The sequence below is a fragment of the Acytostelium subglobosum genome (genome assembly GCF_000787575.1).
Source record: "Acytostelium subglobosum LB1 DNA, scaffold: scaffold37, whole genome shotgun sequence".
Lineage (NCBI taxonomy): Eukaryota > Evosea > Eumycetozoa > Acytosteliales > Acytosteliaceae > Acytostelium > Acytostelium subglobosum.
The window spans coordinates 23461-51206 of NW_012236496.1; the positions used below are offsets into that span (position 1 = coordinate 23461).

Consider the following 27746-nt stretch of genomic DNA (forward strand, 5'->3'; position numbering starts at 1 on the left):
TAGTGGTCTTGTGGTGCAATATGTGTGCAGAAGAACTTGTCTGCTCCCCGACAATCAATCAAGAGTCAGGAATCTTGCTCATTGTGATTGGATCCGTCGACTTGAAACTTGTGTTGTTGGAGTTGGTGGTGGCTGACTGCAAGTTGGCAAAGGCGTTCTGTATCTGTTGTTTCCTGTCCACCGTTATGCTGTTGGAGATGATCAGGTCGACGACATCCACCTTGAGTGCCAAGATCTGCATGTCCCTGTCAAAGATGATGGACAATGTCCATTCAAATTCAAACTCTGGGTCGGCGTCGGGGCCGACAGTCGATTGCTGGCGCTTTGAATGGATCGCTGCAATGCTTCCATCTTCCTCAAACACCATACTCATGCGCCATGAGCCGCGCTTGTCGCGGAAAGGCATCTCCTCGTATATGTTCGCTTTGATGAAGTAGTAGGCTGGCAGGATGATCTTTTGGTGACACACCTTGAGCAACTGCATCATCCTGCTCTCTTCGCCAACGACGTTGGTCAGCAGGGAGAGCAGCTGTTGTGAGATATCTCCGACGCCCTTAATATAGGTAGTATACTGATCATTGATCTGCTGTCGCTTCTCTGGACCGTCAAGCAGTTGGGCAAGCGCCAGCAGCACCTGCAATACAACCTCCTCCTTCTTTAGCACCTGTGCCGTGCTGATGCCTGCCGATGTAAGAGTGGTGGCGGCGGTGAACTTGTCAGCGCCATTGCTGGATGCTGCAGCGGCACCGCTGAGCTCGGTGGTGTATGTTGGAGACTCTCCCTCGCGCAGATTGTTGAGACTGATAGAAGTTACGCTCTGGAATGACAGCTTGTCGAGACGATGCAGCTTGTCAATGATATCGATCTTGTGTCCAAGACGGGGCACGTCGGTGTGAATGGCCAACTTGTCGTGGTTTCGCTTCCAGATACCGACAGTATTACACTTCCAGTTAATCGCCACAAGATTGAGGTTGTTCTTGTGATCATCACTCAACTTCTTTGACTCTGGTGCCGACGAATCGCTGGCCAGCATGTCGGACTCGACCACCTTCTTCTTGTTCTGTTTTGAGAAGCATCCACCCATAGTTGTTGTTGTATATCTGTATGATTGATTGTCTGATCTATGTGTTGTTGTTGTTGTTGATACAATGTAATGTTTGGTACTACTACTACTACTACTACGATCTGATTCTGCAGATTTCTATCGTCGAATTATTTGGTATAATACAGGCACTGCTGATGCGAACAACTAGTGTTGCATTTTATGGTTCATTGAGTGTTTGGGAAGTGTTAGAGTTGGCACATGAGGATGTTTGTCGTCACTACAACAGTGATGCATGCAGACATAAGATTGAGGCAATCAATGATCATTCAAACCCAAGCAATGAATGAAATGATATCATCAACACACAGGTATATCTAAAGATTATTGACTTGTCAAACACACACACACACACACACACACACACACATAGAGTGTTTTGAAATAGGGGTAACAGTACTGTTGTTGGTTGTTGACCGATTGTCCGATTATCACCCTGTCTGTCTATTGTCAACTGGCTGGTGTTGTATGTAGTTAATGATGGCTTACCGACTAGTGGCGACTGATCTGATAATGTTACTTTTGACTTTGTCAATATTATAAATATTTATATGTATGTTTTTGTTGTTGTTGTTGTATATATCTCTTGATGGGTTCGCTAGTTTGAGTGCAAATGTGATTGGCTCGTTCTCCAATGAAGCTTTTTCTTTTTAATCTTCTTTTTGGTTTTTCAAACCCTCAAAAGCCACCAAAAAAAAAAACCCAGATGACAACACTTTGGGTCCGTTAGATAAAACTTACCTTTCGGAACTCCTGTAGATTTAAATATCTATTTTTATTCTAACTTTGACCAAACATACAAATAATAATAATGAAAAGTTATTCAATTAAATAGATAAATAAAACTTGTTTAGTTCTATCTAGTGAAAAATAGATACTGATCCTTAGAAACGGAAAGATTGATCAAAACAGGAACCCCATTTATGGGGCATTATAGCACCAGGTCACACTGTTCGACAACCTTTGTTCCAAATTTGGAACTCGTTGGATAAAATTTATCCAAAGCATCTCGTTTCCCGTTCTTCCACATACAAGCAAAGATGTTGATGAACACACAACTCGCACCCAGGTGGTTCTAATCTTCGACACTTCTCATTTTCTACAACCCAAGTCAGTCCCTTCTTATACTACTACTAATACATCATACCAGTACTTATACTATTATTATTATTATGTAATACTTTATTATTAGACTCAGAACAACAAATAATATTTTAATAATGGCCATCCAATCAGACAGTAAAAAGTCAAACAATAATAGGAACAATAATAATATAATATTAGATGACAATGATCAGGGTCCAATGGAGTCGACCCGCCATCCCAACTCCCCAGTCAATTCCTCGATTGTCAGGGAGGAGAGCAAGGATCAGCTCCTGCGTAGAGTCCACACCGAGGACCACTTGCTCTCGGAAGTGACACCGTCTGCTTCAATGAGCGAGATGAGCGATGTAACAATCACCACGTCCGGAATGGATCAGGAGCCAATTACTCCTTTGCCAAAGTTAAAGTTGTTTGCAATCTTTATCATCATCCTATGTGATGGTCTGACCACGCTATCCATCTTTCCATATATATCTTTCATGGTCGAGGACTTTCATCTCACACACGACAAGGATCAACTTGGGTATGTATAAAAGAATGACCAAATATCAGTGTTGAGACCTAACCAATCAAATATCTTTTTTCTTTTACTAAAGATACTTTGTAGGTATCCTTGCTTCTACCTTTTATATTTCCCAATTCTTCTCCAGTTTCTTTTGGGGATGGCTGTCCAATGTCCGTGGCCGAAGACCTTCACTCCTGCTAGGAATCATTGGTTCCATGGTGACATGTATAATGTTTGGATTGTCCAAGAATTATCCAATGTCCATTCTATTTAGATTCGCATCCGGTTTGCTTAATGGAAATGTGGGTGTGTCCAAGACAATGTTGGGAGAGATTACCGACTCTTCCAACCAGAAGACTGGTTTCACCATCCTCGGCATCGCCTGGGGTATAGGAGCAATTGGTATGTTTGTGACTTGAAGGATGACACGTGTATTGATAACATCATTAACTAACATGAACTACTTTATAGTTGCACCCTTAATCGGAGGATTATTCTCCAATGTATGCAAGAACTATCCATCAATAGTCAACAGTGGTCCACTCTGCCAGTTCCCATACCTTTTACCAAACATTATATGTTTTGTCCTGAGTGGAATTGGATTGACTCTATGCTTCTTCTTCCTACCAGAGACCAGGAGTTTCGAGATCAAGTATACCAAGATTAAGAAGAAGAAGAAGAGATCAGCATTGCGACAACCAATTACCAGATTGAAGAACTCACTCCGTCGTCTCTGGAGCCGTAGAGGCAGCACCACAACTCACATTCCCCTGGAAGAGCAACAACAGCCAAAGGGTGATATCGAGATGGGTCATGCACACGAGGCCAGCGTCACAACCAATAGGAGTTCTCATGTCGCCAAGGCCATGAAGGGTAACTCATCCATTGCTGACTTTGCATCTCTTGAGGAGATCGAGATGGACCAGGAGCAGGATGGCTTTGAGGAGGTTGATATGCAAGAGGAGGAGTTTGAGGACAATCCCCGTTCACTCAGTCAATTGATCAAGGATAAGCCAGTGCTCTGGTCCTGCATCGCCTACTCGCTACTGGGCTTCGTGTTCACCATCTTTGAAGAGGTGTTCCCTGTATGGAGCTCCAGTGTCAAGACTGTGGACAATAACGGCAACTACGTTAGTGGAGGTGGTTTAAGCTTCAGTTCTCGACAGATTGGTCTGGTGCAGAGTGCTGCCGGATTCTTTGCCCTGTTCATCCAACTGTTGGTCTTTGCACCGCTCGCCAAGCGCTTTGGTCTCCTTACGTGCTTCAAGGGGTCCTTGCTCATTGCCCTACCCAGTTGGTTGGCATTACCAGAGTTGACGCGACTGATTTCAGTGCATGTCGACCCTACCAACCCGGCCATCGTCACTGCTGATCATCCAACAGCATTCTGGGTGTTGATGTTCCCAGCCTACCTGTTCCAATCATTTGCCAACGAGGTTGGCTTCATTGCCGTAATTGTCATTGTGAGCAACAGTGCGTTGCCAAAGGACATGGCACTGGTCAACTCAATGTCTCAATCACTTGTTGCATTTGGTCGTTCGATCGGACCACTTCTTGGTACATCGATCCTCTCCTTGACGCTCAGTCATTCGCTGCCCTATCCATTAGATCAGCACTTCATCTTTGTGGTGTTGTTCCTGCTAACACTTGCCATCTTTGGTATCTCCTTCATGCTTCCACAGTCGTTAAACTATACCAAGCAGAAGAGCATCCAACTAGATCGTCAGAACAGTTCACGCACCAAGTCCTTGATCCAATAATAAACTATTTATAGCTACCAGCAACTGGTTGATTTATTGGCTGGCTGAGTAGATGTTAACATATGTTATGGTTGTAGTTGTAACTGTCCTACGATAGATAGAGTCTCAGTGGTTCATAGTAGAGTGGTGTTGCCTCTAGATGCTTGGCGATCTCTTGAGCAAGATGTTTCTTCTCGCGATCAAACAACATCTCCCTTCCTTGCTTTGTCTTGCCCTCCTCATTCAGGAATAACCTATTGAGCAGTCTGATCCTATCATTGAGCCATTGTCTAGTATCACTGTCCTGTATCTTTATCACTGCCAATGTGAACTCTAGTAGTTCGCCATCAATAGGATCAACATATGTTTTCATTCTATATCACTTAAGTATTTGTTCTGTTATCTAAAGTTTATGCAATGAATTCATCTATGTCTACACGTGGTAGACCTTTAGAAAAGGAAACAAACAACTACTTAAAATACTTCAACATCATCCATTATGTTAAAGATAAGCAATCGGTTGTGCTCATTTGCACAGAGCAACAGATACTTTGCAAGCAATGCTGCTACTTTGTCCAAACTGAACGTAAGTATTTAGTTGTCTATTCATCTATTAGATACTTTGTTAACAGGAAGTACATTATCATTTGTAGATTATACATAAGGAAGAAGGCAAGGAGGGTACATTCGAGTTCCGTGTAAAGTACTATCGTGATGGTCAACATCAGATATCACCATGGCACGAGGTACCTTTGGTTCATAGTAACAACAAACGAACTCTATACAACTACATCAATGAGATGCCAAAGAACTCCAACGCCAAGATGGAGGTGAACACCAAGGAGCTGCTCAACCCCATCAAACAAGACATCAAGAAGGGACAGCTACGCTACATCAAGCACGGCAACTTGTTGTTCAACTATGGTTGTCTACCACAGACATGGGAGAATCCTAAACTGGTGGATCACAGAACGAAGCATCCAGGTGACAACGACCCCATAGACGTGGTTGAGGTTGGACAACAGGTGATAGGACGTGGTGAGATCAAACAGGTCAAGGTCATTGGTGCACTGGCCCTAATCGATGAGGGTGAGACTGACTGGAAGGTGTTGGCCATCAATACTGATGACTCAAACTTTGACAAGATCAATGGTAAGATGGAGAGGTTTGCTTGCTTATAGACTGGGAGGAGGAACTAATTCACACAACACCTTATACATCATAGACTTGAAGGACTTGGAGAAGGTGTTACCTGGCACAGTGGATAAGGTAAGAGAATGGTACAAAGTGTACAAAGTTGCCGAGGGCAAGCAAGAGAATGAGTATGCTCTAAATGGACAGCCAATCGACCATGCTGAAACAGAAGGTGTAATCTCAGAGACACACCAACACTGGAAGGATTTGACCAAAGGTAACACAAAGTTGGTGTTGGAATAAAGACAGTGATCTACATTATATATATATATACAAGCCATGTTGCCATGGCGCAACAACACGCTGCTTAGGTTTATTGTTGCTTGACGATCGTTCAACTCACTAGACATCCTGCGTATGATGTCATCTTACAAGTCAAATGGAGGGAACCTTATGACCATCACCGATATGTTATCTGTGCTGCCTCTGGCAAATGCTTGGTCTCGCAGTCTCATGCATGCCTTCTCTGGATCATCAATTGGAGATACAACGCTATAGATGGTGGATAATGATTGTTAGAATGTTGTTAACTAATTTGGTTGGGTTGCTGGTCTACTCACTTCATTGCCTCCTCATCTGTCATCACATCCCACAGACCATCACAGGCGATGATCATGAACTGGTTCTTGGAGCGAGAGCCAACGTTGAWTTGGACCATGGATGTCTGGCTCACATGTGACGTATGGTGRAAAGTATGGCGTCACCAAGAGCCCTTGACACGGCCAGCTGTCCATTCACTCTGCTCATGCTGATACCTGACGAGTTCACTGTTGTTATGACACTGCCACCAAGACTCTTGATTCTTTCCTCTTCTTTGGGATCGTTTGGCTTGTGGTCGTTGGAAACACGCAGCGCCACTCCTTCTCTACAGAGAACGGCACGAGTATCTCCACAGTTGGCGACGTAACCCTTCTTGCCAAGGAACAGGACAACCAAGGCAGTCGTTCCACCTCTGAGGTTCTTCTGTCCGATCATCTGGTGGACACCGAGGAACGCCTCCCTCAGTGACTTGACAGGGTTATTGCTGTTGGTCTTGAGCTTCTCTGCCAGTACCTTGTGCATCTCATTGGCAGCGAGCTCTGCCGTGACAGATCCTCCGTGACCATCAAACAGGGCAAAGTAATCTTCGTCCGATCTGCCTCTGAACGTTCCATAGATGACGGCGTCGTCCTCCATATGTGGGCGACGACCAATTGTGTCTGCAAAGCCAACCATGAAACGAGACGAATGATGTCTGACGACACGAAGCATGGCACCAGTTTTGGCGGGACTCTTCTTGAACTTGCTCAGCAATCCAACTGGCTTGGACATGAGATTGGAAGACTCCTTTGGCAAGGCCTTCACCTCGAAGCTTTGTATGCGGGCCTTTGGAATGGTAGATCCAGCCAGTGTTGTGGTTGTCGTGGTGGTCATTGTTGTCGTGGTGATTGGTGGTGGCAGCTGAATCTCTCCGTTGACCATCACGGGTGGACCCTTCATGTAGAAAGCATTGCTTCTTCCTCGTCCTCCACGTGGTGCGTCGTCATCTTCTTCGGCCAGTGTCTCCAGTATTCCCTTGCCACCTCCAAAACTGTTGCCCTTGTTGTTGGTCTCTGCGTCCAGGAAGAACTGAAGAGGGCTCTCAGAGATTGGCACCGAGGCAGAGAGTATGTTGGGGATGTCGGCAATGAGGTTTGGCGAGGTAGTTGTCATGGGAATTGCAATGTCGGTAGACTCCAGACACATATCACTTGGCTCTTCCAGTACGATTGTGGTTTCATCCTGATGTCCATCATCCACTTCCTCCTCCTCCATCTCTGGTATCTTTGGATGCTTCTTACTCTTCTTCCTGCGAAGCGAGAGTGACCACTTCTTCTTCTCCTTCTTCTCTGGTGAGCTTGCCGTGGAGGGCTCGCTTGTGAGAGGTGGCAGAGACTCAGAGGCAGTGATGTTGTTGCGTCCCTTTATCTTGAACTTGAATAGTCTGTGCTTGGATGATTTGGATACTGAAGTGTTGTGGTATGCAGAGTCACTGAGTCCTGCGATCTGTTTGTCCTTGATGGTGGTGCTGCTGTTGAGGTTGCCAACACTACCACTACTACTGCTACCAAGACTTCCCATGCTACTGCTTGTGGTAGCATTGTTGTTGTTCTGTCTTTCTAATATATCATTGGTAGAGATTGTTGTGGTCATGGTGGTAGTGGTAGTCGTAGTAGTGGTGGTAGTTAACGTCTTGATGCTCTGTGGCAGTGATGGTGTTGAGGCTGACAGCACAATGGCAGGGGCAGTCTGGTTGGCATGAACGGGTGTCGGTGTGTTTGGCATTGAGATTGCTGATATGGACATCTTGCGATTGGATACTTCCAATTGCTGTTGTAGTTGTTGGTGTACGAGCTTGGGTGACTGTGGCTGTGGTTGAGTGATTGGTTGTGTGTGTGGCAGTGGCAGAGCTGGAATCAGGTTGATAGTTGTTGCGGTCGTTGATGTGGTCTGTGTAATGGATGAGCTCCTGTTGAGTCTGGTGACGGCGGTTGCCTCCTTGCATGTACGCAACGTGGATGATGCATTGCAGTTGTTGACGGCGTCTTCAATCTCCTTGATGATCGAGAAGATGTTCTCTGTGGACAACGAAGCACTGTTGTCGATTGACATGCGAGCCAATGATGAAGATGAAGATGTCGTTGCTGATAGTGTATTGTTGTTGTTGTTGTTCACGGATTGTGATGCAAAGAACTTGGCCTCATCATGATCTGTTTGTACCACAGGAGGTACGATCTCCTGATCCAGCTTTTCTTGCTTCATGACCTCCTCACGATTTGCTATAATTGATGCAGTCATTGGGGCGCTGGTCTTCTTTGGTGTCTTTGCCTCCAGATCCAATAGACTTTGTCTGATGAGTTCTTGTTGTGCCTCTTGTATCTCAATGGCGTCGGCAATGTCCTTGTCATTGCTATTGGTTAATAGTTGTTGGTCACTGAGATCATTGGCGTTGCTAATAGCGCGCACTTGATGGTCGTCGGCATCATTGTTGTGATCGATATTATTGTCGTCGTCATTGTCCGATGACACTGACAGTGTGACATCCTCGCCAGATGAGTTTGATGATACGCTGTCCTGTTCATCGTCCATGTTGTGGTTGTTGGTATTCTCTCGTTGCTTCACGATGGAAGGTGTGGAAGCTGCAGCGGCCACTGCGCCACCACATATATCGTCCAATATTCTCTCGCAGTCCATTATCACTGCGGCTGTAGTAGTAATAGTAGTAGTGGTAGTCTTGTTCATAAGCTGATATTATAATTATTTGTTTGTTGATTGATTGTTTGTTTGTTTGATTGGTTGATTGATTGATCGATTGTAAGATTGCTGTGATTGAAATTGATTGTTATAGAGTACTGTATTCAGTGATCACTAAACATATTGAGTGTGATGATATTAAACAAAAATGTTAATATATATATATTTAAAGAGATACAAAACTAAAGACCAATTCAAAACAAAGGCGTTACTATCGATTGATTGTGGGTTGTTTCTTTCTTCCCACAAACAACCACGACCAAACAACTAACCGCCAACAACATTGATTGTTTTTGTTTTTGTGTCCATCAACAATTTCAAATTTTGAGCATTGTTGTCCGTTAACAACAAGGTAATAATGTGTGGACGAAATATAAATATCTGTCAGAACAAAATGTTTGGATCTTACCTATTAATGCATGAATAAATAAATAAATAAATAAATAAATAAATAAATAAATAAATAGTATTATTACTAAATGATAGAGAGAAGAAATAATAAGTTAAAGGGTGTGTTATTATTAATAATATTGTTGTTGATGTAATTGTAACTGTTTGTTGTTGTTGTTATTGCTGCTGTTGCTGTGATTGACACTATTATTAGCTAGCACCAACCTGTGAAGAGCACCCCCTCCTAATCAAACAAACACTCTCTCTACTACCAACACACACATACACACAAACAAACACACACACTTACACACATTCAAGAGATCTATAAGATATAGATATACAATGAGTTACATTATCTTCAACAACAATGTCCTCAACCATAAGAGTATACAGAGATTAGATAAATGTATTTGTTATAAATAAATTAAATTTCCAACTCGAACCCCAAAGAATGAATAGACTTGGCGCCATTCTCCATCGTTTTTTTGTTATGATCAGTTTTTGGATAAACTTTAAAGGTCCAATAACATACAGATATAGCAAAATACACAACTATGAGCAACACAGATGGCCTATACAAGACTGAGCAGACTGCATCAGGTGGAGTAAAGATGAAGTCTGGCATGGAGGACTTGCTAGATGACCTCTTCACTCCAACTGTTGTAAGAAAGCCTCCTGCTCAAGCCATTACAAAGACCTTCTCCAAAATGAAGAAGAGACCTCTCGATACTTCATCTCAATCATCATCATCATCAGCACCATCCTATTGGGCAACACAAATTCCAACGTTATCATCTACTACATCAACAACATCTACATCAAGATCAACATCATCGACATCAACAACATCGACATCAAGATCAACATCATCGTCCTCATCACAACAACAACAACAACAACCAAGCATATCTATCATTACCCAGCCGCAAAAGAAGAGCAAACCAACAGCAGCCAAGTTCTCACTGGACTCATTGCTCAAGGAGAAGAAGGAGAAGACCTATGCAAAGCAGGAACCAATCGTAACCTACGATGAGTTGCTCACTGAAGAGACCGAGAAGAAGAAGTCTGCTGAGTTGGACTTGGAGATCAACGCAGAGCAAATGGCTCGTCTCAAGGATGTAGGTATCATCTATCTATCTATCTGGTTATTTATGAAGACACTCACTGACCCATGCGCTTCCTGTCACAACAACAACAACAACAACAACAGCTACTAGACATCAAGTCCGATTCTCTTTTGAACTCAATAGCCTCTCAGAAAAGTTTGCTGGAGCTCAATGTACTGTCACTACCGCGACCAACAGACTTGTCTTCCATATTGGATGTCCAACCCGATGACATCCAGAGTCTGCCATGCAGCAGACTGCTCAAAAAGGGCATTCGCAAGGGTGAACAAGAGGACAACAACAGAGAGGGCTTTAGCTACAATAACTTTAAGATGCTGATACAGAACGGACTGGACAGCATACTGGACACATTCGATATCAACTCACTGCCCAAATATCTCATCGATGTATTATTCTCTTATGGTATGTAGTCAGGCCTATTCAAATTGGATGGTACAACCATAGTCAGACTACTTACCAGAACACCTGGCAGTTTGCTTTGAATCGGATGAGTTGACAGTGTATCAAGCATATGTTGTGCTCGTGAACATCAATAACAAGCGCAGCAGCAGTACAACAACAACAATTATGACGAACGACAACTCCTCCTCAATGTTGATACCATTCACAGAGTTCCTGAGGGTATTTGGTCTGTACAAGATAGAGACAGACCAGTCCTTCAAGGTGAACTTTAATAACAGTAGTGATGATGGTGACAGTGGATCATCAACTTCTGGTGGCGATATGCAAACATGTATGTTCAACTCACTGGAGTACTATACATCCTCTAACCATTCAATCATTCAATCATACAGCACAATCATTCCCCTTCTTGAACCTATACTATGTACTCAGTCTTTTGAAGGAGTTGACAATGAAGAAGTAAGTAACTACTACTACTACTACTACAATAGCTCAACATCAGTACTGACATTACACAACATAATAGGCAACTATCATTAGAGGAAATCAAGCACTCAATACTCTTTGTCATCATTTTGATGATGGACCCATGCTTTGTTGGCATCAGCGAACCAGAGGATCAAGACAACTCTGTCAAACAACAACCAGTCCTACCAACCAGAGGAAAGAAGCCACTGCTGAAGCAGGAGACGCAAAGCGACAATGTCAACTCGGTGGACGATGCCAAACACAAGTCCACTGTGTTCAAGATCGTTCTATTGCTCAATCCTCTACTAGATAGTCTCTGTCATGCTTTCTTTGACAAGGTGGACATGGAGAGCGCCAACACAGAGCTGTTCTCCCTATTCCAGTCGGTGTGGCAGTCACTCAAGGATGAGCACCGCATGGCACTGTGCAACAAGGTGTCATACGCACTGCCCGCCGTGCCCATTCGTCCTGGAATCGACCTTCAGCGACGTTTCGCACTGTTCTCAATTGGCAAGCTGTTGAAGGCCTCGGACGAAAGCATCGAACAAATGATTGTGCAGCCAAACATGATCGAGGAGATGGTCAAGCTTGTTATGCCATATGTTCAACAGATTAGGGATGAGACATTGGACGTCTTGTTGGTTTTGAACCTTGTGACGCTGGTGGACATCACAAGCAATGATCGTGCGGAGCTGAATCGACTCAAGACCGCAGAGAAAAGGCTAAATTTCCAACACATGATCAGAACATGGAAAGCAAAAATCAAGGAGAGTCCAAAGGACTTTAACTTTGATAAGTCAAGAGTATGTATACCCTGCTGCTATGTACCAAGCTGGCTGGCTGTGTTGTGAATCAGATTGACTGACCCATTTATACCAAACAGATCAAGGATGGACTCGTGTTGATTGAGAGCAAACTGGCAGCTTTGATAAAAGATCATTCAAGCTCTTCTATTATGGACTACTTCTCAACGATGGAGTAATCGTCGATTATTATATATATTTACGCGTCCACGTTGACATCAGTTGTCGCAATACAAATATAGAGAGTAATAAACACACACTTGGTTCACAAGACAACTAGCGACAGAACCAACAACAACAGATTTTTCCCATTTGAGAACAACAAACAAACAAATACTCTTGTAAAGATACAATGACATCATTACAGAATGAACAACAACAACAACAACAACAACAAGAAGATATTCGCATTGGTGATAGATTACTGTCAGACGATGGATACTTTGGCACAGTCATGTATATAGGTGATGTAGATGGTTTCCAAGGCCAATGGTATGGTGTTTGTTGGGATAGCGCAACCCGTGGCAAACACAAGGGTACCATCAAACAGCGTGCCTACTTTGAGTGTGCCTACGATGGCAGTGGCTCATTCATGAAGCTTGACAAGCTGATCAGAGGAAGAACTCTACTCGATGCTATCGTCACCAAGTTTTCAGATCATGTTGATCACAGTGAGTACTCCTCAAAGATGTGTCTAGTGATCGACTAGCTAGCTCACTCAACATCATCAACAACATCAACATAATCAGGTGGACTTGGAAATATCGACAGGAACACACCAATTGAAATGATAGGAATGGAGAAGGTCAGAGAGCAACAGAAGACAATCTCAAAGCAGACGGTGATCGTTGCCAACAACCTGACAATCAGTTCAATTGATCCACCATCAGCCATTGCAATGTATCTTGGTGAGAGTAAGCATTCAACTCCCTTAGTCACATCACATAGCACATAATCACCAACACATATACCCGACAGACCTATTGGAACTCAACCTTTCTCAGAATCTCATCTCAAGATGGAGTGATGTTGGCAATCTTGTGACCCAGACCTCTAAACTGGAACGTTTGACACTCTCTGAGAATAGACTGTTGGATGATTTGAATCCAAGTAAGCTGATACAGTCAAGTAGTAGCAGTGGTGTAAAGGCACTATTCCTCAATCATACAAAGACTGGATGGGACACTGCCTGCAGGATGGTGCACATACTGTTCCCTCATCTTGAAGTGCTTGGACTACATGGCAACTCCATCAGTACTCTCCATCTTCAAGCGCCAAACACTGTCACTGAAGTATTCAAACATCTCAAAAGTCTTGACCTGAGCAACAACTCAATCAACCAGTTTACAACATTGTTGGAAGGTGTTGCATTGATTGATAGGTATGTGTATCACTACATCCTAGAAATAACCATCGTGTTAACATTACTAAACATACTTGGTGTATCATGAATCAACAACAGTCTACAAGAACTCAATCTAAGTAAGAACCTACTGGACAACATCACATTCCCAACGACATCACTGGTGGCCTATGACGAACTGATCCAAGGTGGCAAACAAACATTGTTGTTCAGTGGATTGAGCACACTCTTTCTCTCAAACAATCTAATAGCAGACACCAGCAGCATTGATTCTCTGGATCAACTGCCCAGTCTTACAGAGTTGTCATTGCGAGATAATCCAATCATTGATTATTTCCATAGTCAATCCACAACAGCATCAACATCATCTGCCACCACTTCCAGTGTTGCACTTCCAAGCTCAAGCAATGACAGCAGGCTTCAAAATGAGAAGTTAATGCTCAATAGAATGAACATTATTCCAAGGATATCAAGGCTACACGTATTAAATCTAACCAATGTAAGTCAAATCAAACTGTCAAGTCAGCTATGGAAATGCACTTTCTAATCAATCATATGATCATTTAGATAACAACATTAGAGAGGAGTGACTCTGAAAGATATTTATTACACTCGTATTTCAAACATCATCAACAATTAGATAACAATAGCAACAACAATGACAACGATTTCCATCCAACCAAAATGGAATACCTCAAGAGATTGCATGGTGAGACATTACAGAATATATAAATATAAACACGAAGACCATCGACTAGTTGAATGGAATCACATCACTTGTTCAATAACTGTTCCACACAACCACACATATCAAACACACACACACACACACAATCACGATCATGTCAACTTCACCGTGTATAAGACAGACAATCAGTCCATTAAGTTACCAGGATTATATTATAGTATACTAGGAAGATGGTACATTATTTTGGAACACTGTCAGATTGGTTATCATTGTACTGGAAATTACTGGACGAATGTCTCGGTCTCTTATTAGTCCAATGTCGTAAATTATCAACAGTGACAATAACAATAACAATTACTCATTCGCCGACGAATGATGAAGAGGAAGACAACGATAATCAGTTGGACCAATGCCAACGTGAAGATATCTCTACAATTGACTTCTTTGAACCAAGTGCCGTATGACAATACTGTCATTTGGATAAATATTTAATAAATACAGTTGTGTAATAAATAATAATGACAGGATTTCAAATCCATGTTTACCACTTCACTTAATGAAAAGTCTTCTTACCTGATCTAGGGTCCACAGTCTAATAATATATATATATTAAAGTTAGTCTTGTATCGAGTGATGAAGGCTTGACTGCACTGCTACTTACGAATCCTCCCTTTCTTCCTGCTGGTAGGTTGGTGGTCTGTGATGTTGTGACTGTTGTTTTGCCCTTTGAGCATGGTCCACAGTAGAACTGTCCAGCATTCTCAACATAACCCTTCTCCAATGTTGTTGTACATTGCTTACACACCAGACACTGAGTTTGTTTTCGATTGTTAATATATGTTTGTCGTTCATCTCAAACATCAGTAGAAACACTTACATTTGGATGATATTTGTTGTTGCCAGCAATGGTATAGGTGGAGGTGATCGGCTTGCGACATCCATGACAGTCCACTGATGACTTCTTGCCACAATCTTGGCAATGTGCCACGCAATTCTTGTTGACAAAGGGCTCTGCTCCGATGGACTTGCCACAGGTGGTGCACATGAAGCACTGCTCATGGTAGAGTGCACCGGCAAAAGTAACTGTTTGGAAGGGGCCTGGGACAATGATCTTCCTACACCAGTTACATGTTTCCTTGCCCTTTTGTACATTGTCAAATAGGTCAGTCTTGACTTGGTTCCTTTCGGCAGCCTCCTTGTTGGTTGAGGCAACGATATGGCCATGCCCCTCAAGCAAGGCACGTGACTTTTGTCCATCAGCTAGATCCAAGTTACATTTGGTGCAATATGGACTGCCACTCCTGTCGACGTATGTGTCACCCAGTTTGGTGTTACACAAGGTGCATGTGAAGCACTTTGGATGCCAGTGCTTACGGAGTGCCATTGTAGACTGGCCAATGACTGGCATCGAACATCTAGAGCACTTGTGATCCTCGCTATAGCACTCGGGATGATACTTCTTACCGTTGCTGGGCATGTTGATCTCACCGACGATGGCACGAAGACATCCCTCGCACACTGGAGCCACCAGCTTCTCATAGTGTTCACGACAATAGACCATTGTCTTGTCTGTTGGATGTGGATAGGCCAATCCACATCTCTGACCACATTCTCCGCAGAATTGTGGATTGACTGATCCTCCAGCCAGCTTACTATCGTCCAACATCCTAATAGATTAGTTGTTTGGTATTAGTCATAATATCATTTCATAATAGCTATCATTTCTTCTTTCCTTCTTCCATCTAATTATCATGCACACATTCTCTCTTTCTCTCTCTCTCTCTCTCCATCACTCCATACAGTAGTACTTATCGTACCTGGCGAGAGTAGCATCGACATCATCGTGTAATGCTGTTGTTATATATCTATCACTGACGTTATCTTTTCTTGACATTTTGTATTCTATCTATCTATCTACAACTAACCTAATTTCAATTAATTAAAAAAGTGATTGTTCATCCAAAAGACACAGACTGGGTTTTTAATTTTTTTATTATAATAAATACTAAGGCATCAAAAAAAAGCCAACAGGTCTATTTATATTGATAGCTATCAACCGATAAAACCTAGTTGGTTGGAAGCAGTTCTATTATAATACTTTCTAAATCTCTTCAAGTATTTAAACTAAGAATACTTGATTGTCTTTGATTCCAACCAATCACAAGATAGCAATAAACAACATAGATGATGATAAAGATGAAGATCTTACTGATGATGTTTATACCACAAGGTCGTAAAGATAGGAGATATATATTACCAGATCTATCACTGATCTTACACTGGACCTACACCAATTAGAGATCTTTTTTGAAAAGATCCAGAGTAGAAGATATTTGTTGGGATTTTTGGGTGAGTGTGTGGGCCAACACCAAGGAACTAAAAACCTGAGTTGAGTGTGTGAGGTCCACTCGTTTTTTTCATCATTTGCAGTTGACCTCCCTTATTATTTGTTGTTGAATAATTTAACATTGTTGTTGTCATTCTCAACTTGGGAGTCTTCCGACAAACTCTGACTTGCTGCTTGCATTGCGCGACATCCCTCTACACATTCAATCAATCACTCACTACAACAACAACAACAACAACATTGTAATCCATATAGTTAAATATATACGAATATAAATAATAACATGTCCTATCTGGGCAATAATAGACTAGGTGGTGCGAATGTTGCCAATGGCAATACCTCAATGACCTCGACACCACCAGCAACAACGACGACGACGACAGGACTCTCTTCTTCACCAGGCACATCACTCACACCCAATCTACTGTTCAGTAACAACAATGCTCTAAACACCAACAACATATCATGGCTCCTCACCAGTCAGAGCGGTGGAGATGCAAGCGCACGTACCAAAGAGAAGGAGAAGGCAAAGAAGAAGTTGGCCCAGTTCCTCGACGTCTCAATAGACGCCACCAAGAGGTTCAAGGGCCTATCTTCGTTCATCAACAACTCGGACGACCAGGAGATCGACAAGGTATTCAAGGAGAACAGTCAGAACATCTATCAAACGTTCGTGTCCACATTCTCAACCTATGAGTTGGGCACCTACAAATTGGGCAAGCACCATTCCGCCGAGAAGGAGGTGATGAAGCTGAACGACCTGCTCAAGCGTATCCTCATCCATCTCGAGGCCATGATCAAGAAGGGTTGGCAGGTCAAGAGTATCGTCAACATACTCGAGAAGATGCTGGGTGTTGAAAACATCCACTCCATTCGACAGTCGGCCTTTTCCACATTGTTGTTCTTCCTCGAGGTGATGGAGAAGCCCGATCGTCACAAGCTCGACCTGTTTGCGGCCATCATCGACTTTACGCCATACTCTAGCGACTACACCTACCGACTTACCTTTTCCAAAAAGGTGTTCACAGGCCAGGACAGTGCCAAGCGCTACATCCTGGTGCAATCAACCGATCCACCCACACGCGAAGAGAGTTCTTCACTCTTTGAGCAAATCTTTATTCACATCTCATCGCGTCTCAACAACTTCCCCTTCTGGTTCGAGGTGCTCAAGTCGCAGTATCTCGTAGTGCTATATCCTACCGTCTTTAAGAAGATTGGTCTCCTTCCGGCCGGTGACAACTCTGGTTTTGGCAGCCACTGTCCACACGATCTGCAGGTGACCATCATCAACTATCTCAGCAGCTGGGTGGCGTCAAACTCATCGGTCAAGGAGTTCCTGCTCAACAACAACAGCGGCGCCAACAACTTTGCAATCAGTGCATGTGACCAACCAGCCCCAACACCAGCACCAGGTGCCTCCCAGTTCCTCACCAACACTCCAGGCACTGGAAAGATTGCCATTCTATTGGAGATATTCAAGCAGAGTTGTCGTCTACCTCTAAAGTACTTTGAGGTCATCAAGAAGTCAATCTACATCTTCCAGACTATATTCTTGGTAAGTGATCATCACACAACTACATAATATTGTTGTTGTTTCCACCTATCATTACTAACATACATCAATCACAGCCAATCAATAACAGCTCACCTGACTTATTCCATGTGTTTGGTGAAGAGTTGTTCACATACCAAACATTCATATTGACAGAGATGACTAGTGTGTTTGAGACTGACGCTGCCGGTCACGAGAAGGAGCGTGAGATCATTGGAATGTTTGTCATTGGTACTCTGAAGCAACTGATCGATGAGTATCCAAACCTGAGACCAAAGTCCCGTGAGATTCTGCTCAATGCAATGATCAAAGCCACCTTTTCTTTACTGCGCAAGTCCAACACCAACAAGGCCAGCATGTCACTGGAGCAAACCATTCTCTCCACCACTCTCTACGCATGGATCAAGTCCAAGGAGAACAATCCTGATATGTGGCTCAAGTTCGCACAACAGTTTGAGGAGCTGTATCATCGTGCCGAGGTCATCAAACAGATCAAAACCAAGATCATCCAGATGACCACCATCCTCAAGGGCTACGTCTATCCACTCAGTGAGAAGAAGCAGCAAAAGTTGGAGAAAGATATCAAGAACGCAGAGAAAGGTGGTGCACCAAAGTCATTCGACTCACGAGATCCTCTTGTTGAGGTTCAAATGTAAGTTATCCAGTAACAACGTTGTTGGATATCATGATATCCAGTACATCATGCTAACGAACATACAGTGAATCAAATATTGCACAGCTAAAGTGGGACAAGGAGAGTTGTATGACTACCTGGACGTTCCTCCTATCAATGTTTAAGAATGTACACAATATCAAGGAGACCACGACACACGAGTTGTCAATGGGTATATTCTCTGATATCATTGACATCATACTGGAGGCCGAGGAGCAAGTCGAGTTCACCACGACCAAGGACAACAACTGGCGACCAATTTCATTGCTCAATATCTTTGGACCACATCTATTTGATGCCTATCGTTTGGACAACAAGTACGTCAACAGCAAGGTGCTGGCGCTGAACAGTCTCTGTCGTCTCATATGTAGACATCATCCACAGTACCCAACCACGGTGCTCGTGTCCTTCTACGAGTTGGTCAAGAAGGTACTGCTCACACCCGAAGTGATCTCACCGGCAGGAGTCAACCACGTTGATCTCTCCTGGACAGTCATTCCTCAATGCAGCAACATCTTTAATCTTGCCATCCCGGGTGTCAACATCCTGGTATCACCATTCCTCTATCGAATCAGAGCAATTGTAAGTAGCCTGGACTCCAATTGATACAAAGATCATTTCCTAACCCAACTGATGGACCATAATCATAGATGTCAAACCTTGTTGGTGATGAATATGATATGCCACCCAAGGATGTCAGGAAGAAGTGTTTGGTTATCATTGCCTCGCTCCTCTTCTATCCCTATCACTTCCCATCGCTCATCCTAACTGGTGCTCGCGACCAAAATGGAAAAGCAATCTCAAAGGACTTGACAATGAAAGAGGTAACTATTATCATCCTGTAATCAATACTCAATCATCATCAATCTAATCAAACAATGATCATACCATATACAGTTAAAGAAAGAGTTGATCGATCTACTCATCTATTCACTAAAGAATGAAAAGTCAGTGGAGAATAGGATAATATGTCTGTGGTCATTGTCAACATTGGCAATGGAGGAGTTTAACAGCTCACCAGATGCCACATCCTCCTTCAACCAAAGTGTAGTGAACGAGCTCATCGAGTGCATCAGCTCCTTCACTCTTCACCAAGACCAATCACTCTCAAAGACTGCCCTCGATGCCCTTTCCAATCTGTCGGCCATCTTCCCACGACTGACCAAGCCAACAGTGCTGCTCATGCTCAACACAGTGTGTGGTGCCACAATCAAGGCTATGAACGATTATGAGGCTGGAAACTCTGCCGTCTCTGAACAAACTGTTGCCAACCACTTCTACTGCCTTCTTGACTGGGCCTGTCAGGACAGTTGCATATTCGACGATCAAGTCTTTGCCGAGCTGCGCACCAAGTTGTTCCAGGCCATCGAAACCGGTTTGGGTCAACGTGGCGAGTCTTGGAACTCGGGCGTCGACAGTCTCGACCCTCTCAAGAGGATGTCCAAGAGCCTAGCCAGGAACAAGTCGACTGCATTGTCCAAGCCAATCAATGGCAAGCTTAAAGATAGCGTACAATTGGATGACGACATACTTGAAAGCTTTGGCGCCAACCAACCAAAGCCCTCACTCATCAAGGATGCCGCAGAGACACTCTTGTTCAACTGTATGAACTTTGTGCACCACTTCCCCAGCAAGGAGGGTCCCGAAGTATTCTCCTCACTCGTTGACGAAGCAGACGACCTGCAAGCGGCGGTGCCAGAGGACGAGACCCCTCTGTTTAGCGTCCTGCACGAGAATGCCTTGATCTCCATTGTGGAGGTACCCAAACCCAACGGCCAACAGGGAACACTCGCACGTCTCTTCATCCGCGATGCCACTGGAAAGTACGTGTGGAACTTTGATCATGTCTACAACCTGACGCCAGGAAGTGAAGCAGGTACCGATACCTCTCCCAACTCGTCGCCACCTCTGTCATTGGTGAAGATGTACGCAAACTCTCAGCCAGTGATCATTGATAACACATCGTATCAGTACGAGAACAAGCTGCCTGTCAAGCCTCCCAAGCCCGAGCCACCAAAGGATGAGAAGTTAAAGGGCCTGCTTCTAGAGCTCTCCAAACAACCCGAGTGCTTGCCCACGTCCGGTGTTGCACTAGACCGTCCATTGGGCTCAATGCGACAAACTCTAATCCAGGAGTTCACACGCATTCAAGGAGAGGTAGAGTCATTTGTCAAACAAGAAATTGACTATCAGAACAAGAAGTACGAAGAGTCCACCAATGAGTCAGCAGATTGGGTCTGTCGTCCACCAGTCAAGACAGCTGGTGTAGCGTCACAGGCACGTCGCCTACTGATGTCCTACCTTGGATTGCTCAACATTTCCAACTCGTCCTATCTCAAGCAACTGGACTCCAACATCAAGTTTGTCCGTGCCCTCCAGCAGTTGGACATCACACCATCACGTGACATCCAAAAGATTGGCCTAATCTACGTGGCCGAGGGACAGGATGAACAACGCGACATCCTGCACAACTCCACATCATCCAGTCTCTATGCAGAGTTTGTCAATGGTCTGGGCTGGCCCATCGACCTGCAGACTCACCGAGGATATCTAGGTGGTCTCGACCGCCAAAAGACCACTGGAACCACAGCGCCATACTTTGCCAACATGGCGGTTGAGACAATCTTCCACAACATCACGATGATGCCCACCAACAAGGCAGAGCCACAGCAGATCCACAAGAAGCGTCACGTCGGAAACGACATTGTAAACATTATTTGGTCAGAGCACATTCGCGACTACTGTCCCACCACTATTACCAGCCAGTTCAATGACGCACATATTGTAATATACCCACTGCCCAATGGACTGTTCAGAGTGCAGATCTACCGCAAGGAGTCCAAGGTGCCAATGTTTGGTCCTCTGGTTCATGGCATGGCTGTAAACAAGCAGCTATTGTCCACTCTTGTTCGTCAGACTGCCATCAATGCCTACAAACAGATAAGATACAATACTCCAAACTACACAAGACCGTAAGTTATATCATTGGTAATTGAGTATGTACATTTGATGCACAACCAATCTAACATGTACACACGCACACCTTTATTTAGATACGCAATGAGAAAGATGAGGATCAAAGAGATTGTTGATAGGTATCGTTCAGATAAGAGTTATGTTGACTATGTTCACTCTGCAGTCTCTGGTCACAACATTGTATCTACACCAGCCAACACTCCACCAATGGCCGCCGTTCCAACAGCCAACGGAGCAGGTGTTGGCAATGCTTTCCTACATGAACAATAAACAACGTTGTTCCAATGATGATTTGTGCTTGTCGTGGGGTGATGAGGTTGCAACCTCACGATCAAAAAAGGAACCAATTCCATTCGAGTGATGACTGTCACATGATGATGTCGATGAATAATAAGATCGCACTGGTAACAGGAGCAAACCGAGGAATAGGACTGTGTATAGCCACAGCATTGGCACAGAATAACGTAAAGGTCATTCTTGCTTGTCGTAACTTGCAAGTTGGTATTGCAACTCAAAACGATCTGATCAAGAAGGGATTAGACTGTGATTTCATACAAGTGGATATATCGAATCATGATATGGTACTGGCTGCTGCAGAGATAATCAGAACAAAGTATGGCAAGATAGACTACCTAGTTAATAATGCTGCTATATTTATCAACAAACCAACCACCTATGAAGTCTTAAAGTATGTTACTATTTGTACATTCATTCAAACATCATTACTAACCAATCAATCAATCAATGAACAACCAAACACAGTGAAACATTCAGAACCAATTACTATGGATCAATTGATATGGTGGATACATTGCTTCCATTGATCAATAGTAATGGTGTTATAGTCAATGTGTCCAGCTCTAGAGGTTCCACCAACAATGTGAGCAAGGAATTGCAGTCAAGACTTAATGATATGAAACTTAATGAGTCTAGTCTTGAACTAATACTGGACGAATATATACAATGTGTACGTGATGGTACACATGTTGCTAATGGTTGGCCATCATCAGCTTATGACGCAAGTAAATTGTTCCTCACAATTCGCACTAGACTTTTGGCAGAGACTGATCGCATCCAAGACACCAGAGGTGTTAGTATCTACTCTTGCTGTCCAGGCCTCTGCATTACCGACATGACAACACACCTACCTCATGCCGCTCGAACACCTCAAGAAGGTAGCAAAATAGTGGTCAGTCTTTGTTTGAATCGTGTCGATGCTATCTCTGGGGGATTCTACACCAGTTAGGAGAAGTCCTCCTCCTTTTGTATTCAATAAATTGATAAAAGAGCAAAGAGGCAGGTAGTTGTTGTTGTTAATCTCACTAATCAGCACCAGGAACTACACTATAACCTGCAATCAATCCATTTAAGGAATTATATGTGCTCCCAGGTCATGAAGGGAAACAACGACTACTATCAACCTGATTTTGTAAACAATGGATTGTCAAAGCATTCCAATTGGAATTGACACTAGTGTCAAACACTCACCTTTTAAGCATACCTATTGTAGACAGCCTGGGGTAGCCATTAATTATGATTTTAGGATGACCAGTTCGTTGATCAATTCGTGTGTGTTGGAAGAAAGCAAGCAAGTGGCGTCGAACAAGTTAGAGAAAAAGAACAATAAAAAGTTAGGCCCATGTAGACTTGGAATTGTTGGCATAAGATGAGAGGAATGCTCATGGAGGTCCCCCCAGAACCATGCCAGATACCCACAACAAACCCCCACATCATCGAGGTTTGTGGCCCTATTAATGTGGGCGAATTCTCTGTGTCAAGAGAGTCCTACAGAACTGGGCTGGTCCCAATTTAACTCACATACATCATCCACCCATCCATCCATCTATCCATCCACCCATCATCCACCGAGAACACCAGTTACTGTTGCTTTACTATAGATAGATATAGATAGATATATATATTATATTTTAAAGAGATAAACACATATATTATACTATGTGGTCAACAGTATATGGAGTATTTGCCGTAGCCCTTCTTGCCTTTGTTATTAGATCGTTACCTCGTTATCTGTACAACCGCGCTCAAAGAATGGCCTGGATGCAATGTTTAATTAAGGGTCGATGGCTCAACACCTCGACCGAGGAGCATGCCATCTCAGAGAGACGAATGCTAGAGATGGTGACCACACCCATTGAGCAGAAGTTTGTCAAAGTCGGTCAATACCAGATAAATACGATAAAGACTGGTAGTGGTGATCCATTAGTTATGGTGCATGGCTTTGGTTCGGCACTTGGCTTTTGGTGTGCCAACATTGACTTCCTGTCTCAATATTATACAGTAGTATGTATAACTCATATAGTTCCTGACTTTAATTGATCATCCATACTTATATTAACTTTTGGACAACCCATCATTCGTATCAATCTTCATTTATCTAATAGTATGCAATTGATGTACTTGGCTTTGGAAGAAGTTCAAGATTCGATACGACCAACATAAAGACACCAGAACAGGCAGAGGAGTTCTGGGTCAACATCATGTATGAGTGGACTGAACAAGTAGGTTTGGATAACTTCAACCTGTTGGGTCACTCATTGGGTGGCTACCTATCGACCTGTTTCACATTGAAACATCCAGAGAAGGTAAAGTCATTGGTACTTGCTGATGCTTGGGGCTTTGCTGAGAAACCAAAGGACTATGAACAGAATGTTTCTTTGTTGTAAGTATATTTCTATACTTAATTAATTAATCACATGAGTTGATACTGACTACACTTTTATTACAGCTTTAAGTTCCTATCAAAGGTTATTGCACCACCAGTACCATTAAGATTGATGAGGAAGTTTGGACCATTTGGTCAAGATTACATTTACCTCTTCCGTCAAGACTTGCTGAACAAGTTCCACCATCTTTATCCAGAGGACGACCTAAAGTACAATCCAGAACGTCCCAATCGTGTGGCTGAATACTTTTATCACTCCAACACGCAGGAACCTGCGTCGGGTGAGTACTTGTTCAGTCTACTGGCGATGGCCTATGGATTCGCTGCCAACCCACTCATCAACAGAGCGTCAATGATCGCGCCAACTGTTGACGTCACCCTACTATTTGGTTCAAACACTTGGATCGATCAAGCCACTGGTCCCAAATTGAAGCAGGAGATGAAGAACATCAAGGACGTTGTCATCATTGAGGACAGTGGCCATCATATCTATATAGACAACATCCACCAGTTTAACCAAGCTGTTCTCAAGGCCACCGGCTATCACAATGATGCACCAGCAGCAGCTCAAAGCTAATTACTGTTGTTGACAAGTTACCAGCAAATGTACATTGTTGGTAGGAGTGCTACCTACCGACACCTTTTTTATTAAACTTATTCTTATTTAAGACATAAAGCGACTGTAGTAGCACATCATCATGTAGTTTGTTTGAACGAACTGCCCTACTCTCACTCTAAACATCGTGTTGTATGTCGGTTGTAGTTGCTGCAAAGACTGAGGACAATGATAAAAGGGAATTGGAGAATGTTTATTGAGTGACTAAATATTGAAAGTATTAGTCGTATGACTTTGGTCTTGGGTTCTTGCAGATTCTGACAATCAAGAAGAGCGCGAACAACATAGAGATAAACTCGATGACACCGACAGTGACACCAGCAGCACCAGCGACGTACAGGTTCTTTTGGACATAGTCGACGACGGTAATGTTACAGGTTGTTTTGTTGAGGTTTGGGACGACGGAACCGGTTTCATTAACCACCTGGCAGTTTGAGCCACAGGTGCTGTTGGCGTCGGTCCAGCAGCAGCAGTCGAAGAATTCCTGGGCAATGTTGCGCTCGTCGTTGGTGGCCTTATCCCAGGCCGTGCCGATTGGCTTAGCGGCGTCATTGCGGTAGCTAAAGGCACCACCACCGACACCAATCAAACAGACCAAGAGGATCAGCATGAACACGGTGTAGAAGACAAGTCCGACAAGCTTCTCCTTGTAGGCAACCACACATCCGACGACTGTCAGGACGAGGAAGAAGACACCAATGACGATGATACCAGCTGGCAGTGAGACATTGATGATGTCATCCAGATGTGAAAGTTTGGAGAGTGCGTATCCACCGCATGCAACCAGTACAATACCTAACAACTAAAAATATTTTGTTTGATTGATCGATTGATTGATTGATTGATTGATTGATTGATTGTATGTTAGTACTGTACTCTGACACCTGTTGTTGTCGTTGTTGCTGCTGCTGTTCGTTGACGACAACATACCCAGAGAATGGTGTTAAGAATAATTAAAGGGACCTTCAAGTATCTTGGGGTCTTTGGAAGTAGATCAGATGTGTCTACCATTGTTGTTGACTATTTCTGTGTAATATATAAAATTAATTAAACTATCTGTGTATGTGTTGATGTAGTTGACAATAAGAGTGACTATGTTGTGGACAAAGGCAGAGAAGATAGGTTAGTGTCAAAGTGTTGTGGTGTGGGGCGTGTTCCACCTTCTAAATTAATTAAAAAAAAATCAAAAATCAAAAATGGAACACACCCAGGGATTGATCACTCGGGACGAATTGAGACTGTCGTTTGTGGTGGAGGTGGTGAAACCAAGGGGAATACTTACAATTTATGTGTATGTGTGTGTGTGTGTATAAATAATGATAAGTTGATTGATGATGTATTGATCACCTAGGTAAATAATTTATAGTTTTATAAAGTTCAAATATTATCGATTAATCAATAAAAAACAATCAAATAGGCCTACCAGGTCACATTCATTGAAATTATTGTTTGGAACCTATCAACAGGTGGTGATACCACCAATGTAGGGGTGGTTTTGTTTTGTTTCCCGCCTTTTGAAGTCTCTAAGTAATCGAAGGTATGTTTGATACTTTAAGACGACATCAGACAGAGTCTGTCTACAAATAAAAGTAGTCATCTATTCCATCTATTTGTATTTGAAGAGCACCTTGTGTTGGGAATAGAATAAACAATACCAACCAAGTCTTATTGAGAGAGGTTAAATGATTTAAATAATAAAGAATCACTTTGACATGGATGATTCAGATGTTCACAATGATATGTATATCCTCTGCCTCAAACAAGTGCAGCTGGTGAAGCCAAGTAAAAGAAGTAGTTATGGTGGCTGCTTCTTCTTCTTGGTGGCTTTTACCAATGATAATTTGAAGTTCGATTCAAAGTACAAAAACATTTTATTTTAATTTTTCAGTTTATCAAGTCGTGGAAGTGAGCGAAGCACAACACGAGCTGGAGGATTGCGTGTGGATACAGGGTGATGTATCTACTCTTATTGACAGACAGTATCCTCTTTGCTCCACACACCTATACTCTTTGAAAATGGTTGGTTATCCTTATATCCTGTTGTCGACTTGACAATCGCCCAATGGCATCACTCTCTGACATCATCCATCCACTCAACATCAACACCGCGACTACAGGTCAACATTCCCAAGGCTCGTAAGACTCACTGTGACAAGTGCAACAAGCACACCCCACACAAGGTTACCCAGTACAAGGCTGGTAAGCCAAGTCTCTTTGCTCAAGGAAAGAGACGTTACGACAGGAAGCAGAGAGGTTTCGGAGGTCAGACCAAGCCAGTCTTCCACAAGAAGGTGTGTAATATAGCGATCATCAGATAGGATATCAACAGCAGTGTTGCGACAGACGATACAGGTTTGGACAACTAGCTAGCGACATCATCAATGATAGATGACTAACATCCATCATCATCAACCAATCAAATCAAATCAATCAAACATATTATGAATCGATAGGCCAAGACCACCAAGAAGATCGTTCTCAGAATGGAGTGCTCATGCGGTCACAAGAAGCAGCAGGTTATCAAGCGTTGCAAGCGTTTCGAGCTTGGAGGAGAGAAGAAGAAGAAGAACGAGGCCTTGAAGATTTAAAGTCTCACTTCATCTTTAGATATATGATTATGTTGCATAGTAATAAAAGGGGGCTCGACCGGTCTACCAGCTTCCAGCATCTATACAGAGAGGTGCCATGCATGATACCTCCTCTTTTTCAACTTCATCATCACCATCATCCATCGATAG

At 43.2% G+C, this 27746-nt stretch overlaps 12 protein-coding genes across 12 annotated transcripts; 8 read left to right on the forward strand and 4 right to left on the reverse strand.

Annotated features, from left to right (window-relative positions):
* Positions 1–58: 58 nt before the first annotated feature.
* SAMD00019534_119820 (hypothetical protein) lies at positions 59–1084 on the reverse strand (the record flags this gene model as incomplete). Its single annotated transcript, XM_012892724.1, has 1 exon — positions 59–1084. The coding sequence occupies one exon, from the start codon at positions 1082–1084 to the stop codon at positions 59–61; it is 1026 nt and encodes a 341-aa protein (XP_012748178.1).
* A 1322-nt stretch (positions 1085–2406) lies between these two features.
* Positions 2407–4471, forward strand: SAMD00019534_119830 (hypothetical protein; the record flags this gene model as incomplete). The annotated part of the gene is made up of 3 exons (XM_012892725.1): positions 2407–2729; positions 2803–3113; positions 3183–4471. 3 exons carry the CDS (start codon positions 2407–2409, stop codon positions 4469–4471), a joined length of 1923 nt encoding a protein of 640 aa, XP_012748179.1.
* A 478-nt stretch (positions 4472–4949) lies between these two features.
* SAMD00019534_119840 (hypothetical protein) lies at positions 4950–5887 on the forward strand (the record flags this gene model as incomplete). The annotated part of the gene is made up of 3 exons (XM_012892726.1): positions 4950–5036; positions 5116–5602; positions 5676–5887. 3 exons carry the CDS (start codon positions 4950–4952, stop codon positions 5885–5887), a joined length of 786 nt encoding a protein of 261 aa, XP_012748180.1.
* Positions 5888–6012: 125 nt separating this feature from the next.
* On the reverse strand, positions 6013–8905 carry SAMD00019534_119850 (hypothetical protein; the record flags this gene model as incomplete). Its single annotated transcript, XM_012892727.1, has 3 exons — positions 6013–6136; positions 6205–6269; positions 6383–8905. The coding sequence occupies 3 exons, from the start codon at positions 8903–8905 to the stop codon at positions 6013–6015; spliced, it is 2712 nt and encodes a 903-aa protein (XP_012748181.1).
* Positions 8906–9864: 959 nt separating this feature from the next.
* SAMD00019534_119860 (hypothetical protein) lies at positions 9865–10847 on the forward strand (the record flags this gene model as incomplete). Its single annotated transcript, XM_012892728.1, has 2 exons — positions 9865–10428; positions 10521–10847. The coding sequence occupies 2 exons, from the start codon at positions 9865–9867 to the stop codon at positions 10845–10847; spliced, it is 891 nt and encodes a 296-aa protein (XP_012748182.1).
* A 157-nt stretch (positions 10848–11004) lies between these two features.
* On the forward strand, positions 11005–12289 carry SAMD00019534_119870 (hypothetical protein; the record flags this gene model as incomplete). Its single annotated transcript, XM_012892729.1, has 4 exons — positions 11005–11170; positions 11232–11298; positions 11366–12110; positions 12191–12289. 4 exons carry the CDS (start codon positions 11005–11007, stop codon positions 12287–12289), a joined length of 1077 nt encoding a protein of 358 aa, XP_012748183.1.
* Positions 12290–12462: 173 nt separating this feature from the next.
* SAMD00019534_119880 (hypothetical protein) lies at positions 12463–14205 on the forward strand (the record flags this gene model as incomplete). Its single annotated transcript, XM_012892730.1, has 5 exons — positions 12463–12781; positions 12860–13024; positions 13089–13491; positions 13573–13972; positions 14041–14205. 5 exons carry the CDS (start codon positions 12463–12465, stop codon positions 14203–14205), a joined length of 1452 nt encoding a protein of 483 aa, XP_012748184.1.
* A 512-nt stretch (positions 14206–14717) lies between these two features.
* On the reverse strand, positions 14718–16055 carry SAMD00019534_119890 (hypothetical protein; the record flags this gene model as incomplete). The annotated part of the gene is made up of 4 exons (XM_012892731.1): positions 14718–14753; positions 14823–14972; positions 15039–15828; positions 15979–16055. Coding segments are annotated over 4 exons (1053 nt in total), but the record flags the coding sequence as incomplete, so codon positions are not given.
* Positions 16056–16767: 712 nt separating this feature from the next.
* Positions 16768–21973, forward strand: SAMD00019534_119900 (hypothetical protein; the record flags this gene model as incomplete). Its single annotated transcript, XM_012892732.1, has 6 exons — positions 16768–18063; positions 18147–18712; positions 18781–19315; positions 19393–19557; positions 19631–21705; positions 21787–21973. Coding segments are annotated over 6 exons (4824 nt in total), but the record flags the coding sequence as incomplete, so codon positions are not given.
* Positions 21974–23665: 1692 nt separating this feature from the next.
* Positions 23666–24969, forward strand: SAMD00019534_119910 (hypothetical protein; the record flags this gene model as incomplete). Its single annotated transcript, XM_012892733.1, has 3 exons — positions 23666–24010; positions 24112–24389; positions 24456–24969. 3 exons carry the CDS (start codon positions 23666–23668, stop codon positions 24967–24969), a joined length of 1137 nt encoding a protein of 378 aa, XP_012748187.1.
* Positions 24970–25228: 259 nt separating this feature from the next.
* Positions 25229–26019, reverse strand: SAMD00019534_119920 (hypothetical protein; the record flags this gene model as incomplete). Its single annotated transcript, XM_012892734.1, has 2 exons — positions 25229–25810; positions 25939–26019. 2 exons carry the CDS (start codon positions 26017–26019, stop codon positions 25229–25231), a joined length of 663 nt encoding a protein of 220 aa, XP_012748188.1.
* Positions 26020–26720: 701 nt separating this feature from the next.
* Positions 26721–27596, forward strand: SAMD00019534_119930 (hypothetical protein; the record flags this gene model as incomplete). The annotated part of the gene is made up of 4 exons (XM_012892735.1): positions 26721–26790; positions 26897–26964; positions 27126–27299; positions 27462–27596. 4 exons carry the CDS (start codon positions 26721–26723, stop codon positions 27594–27596), a joined length of 447 nt encoding a protein of 148 aa, XP_012748189.1.
* Between the last annotated feature and the right edge of the window lie 150 nt (positions 27597–27746).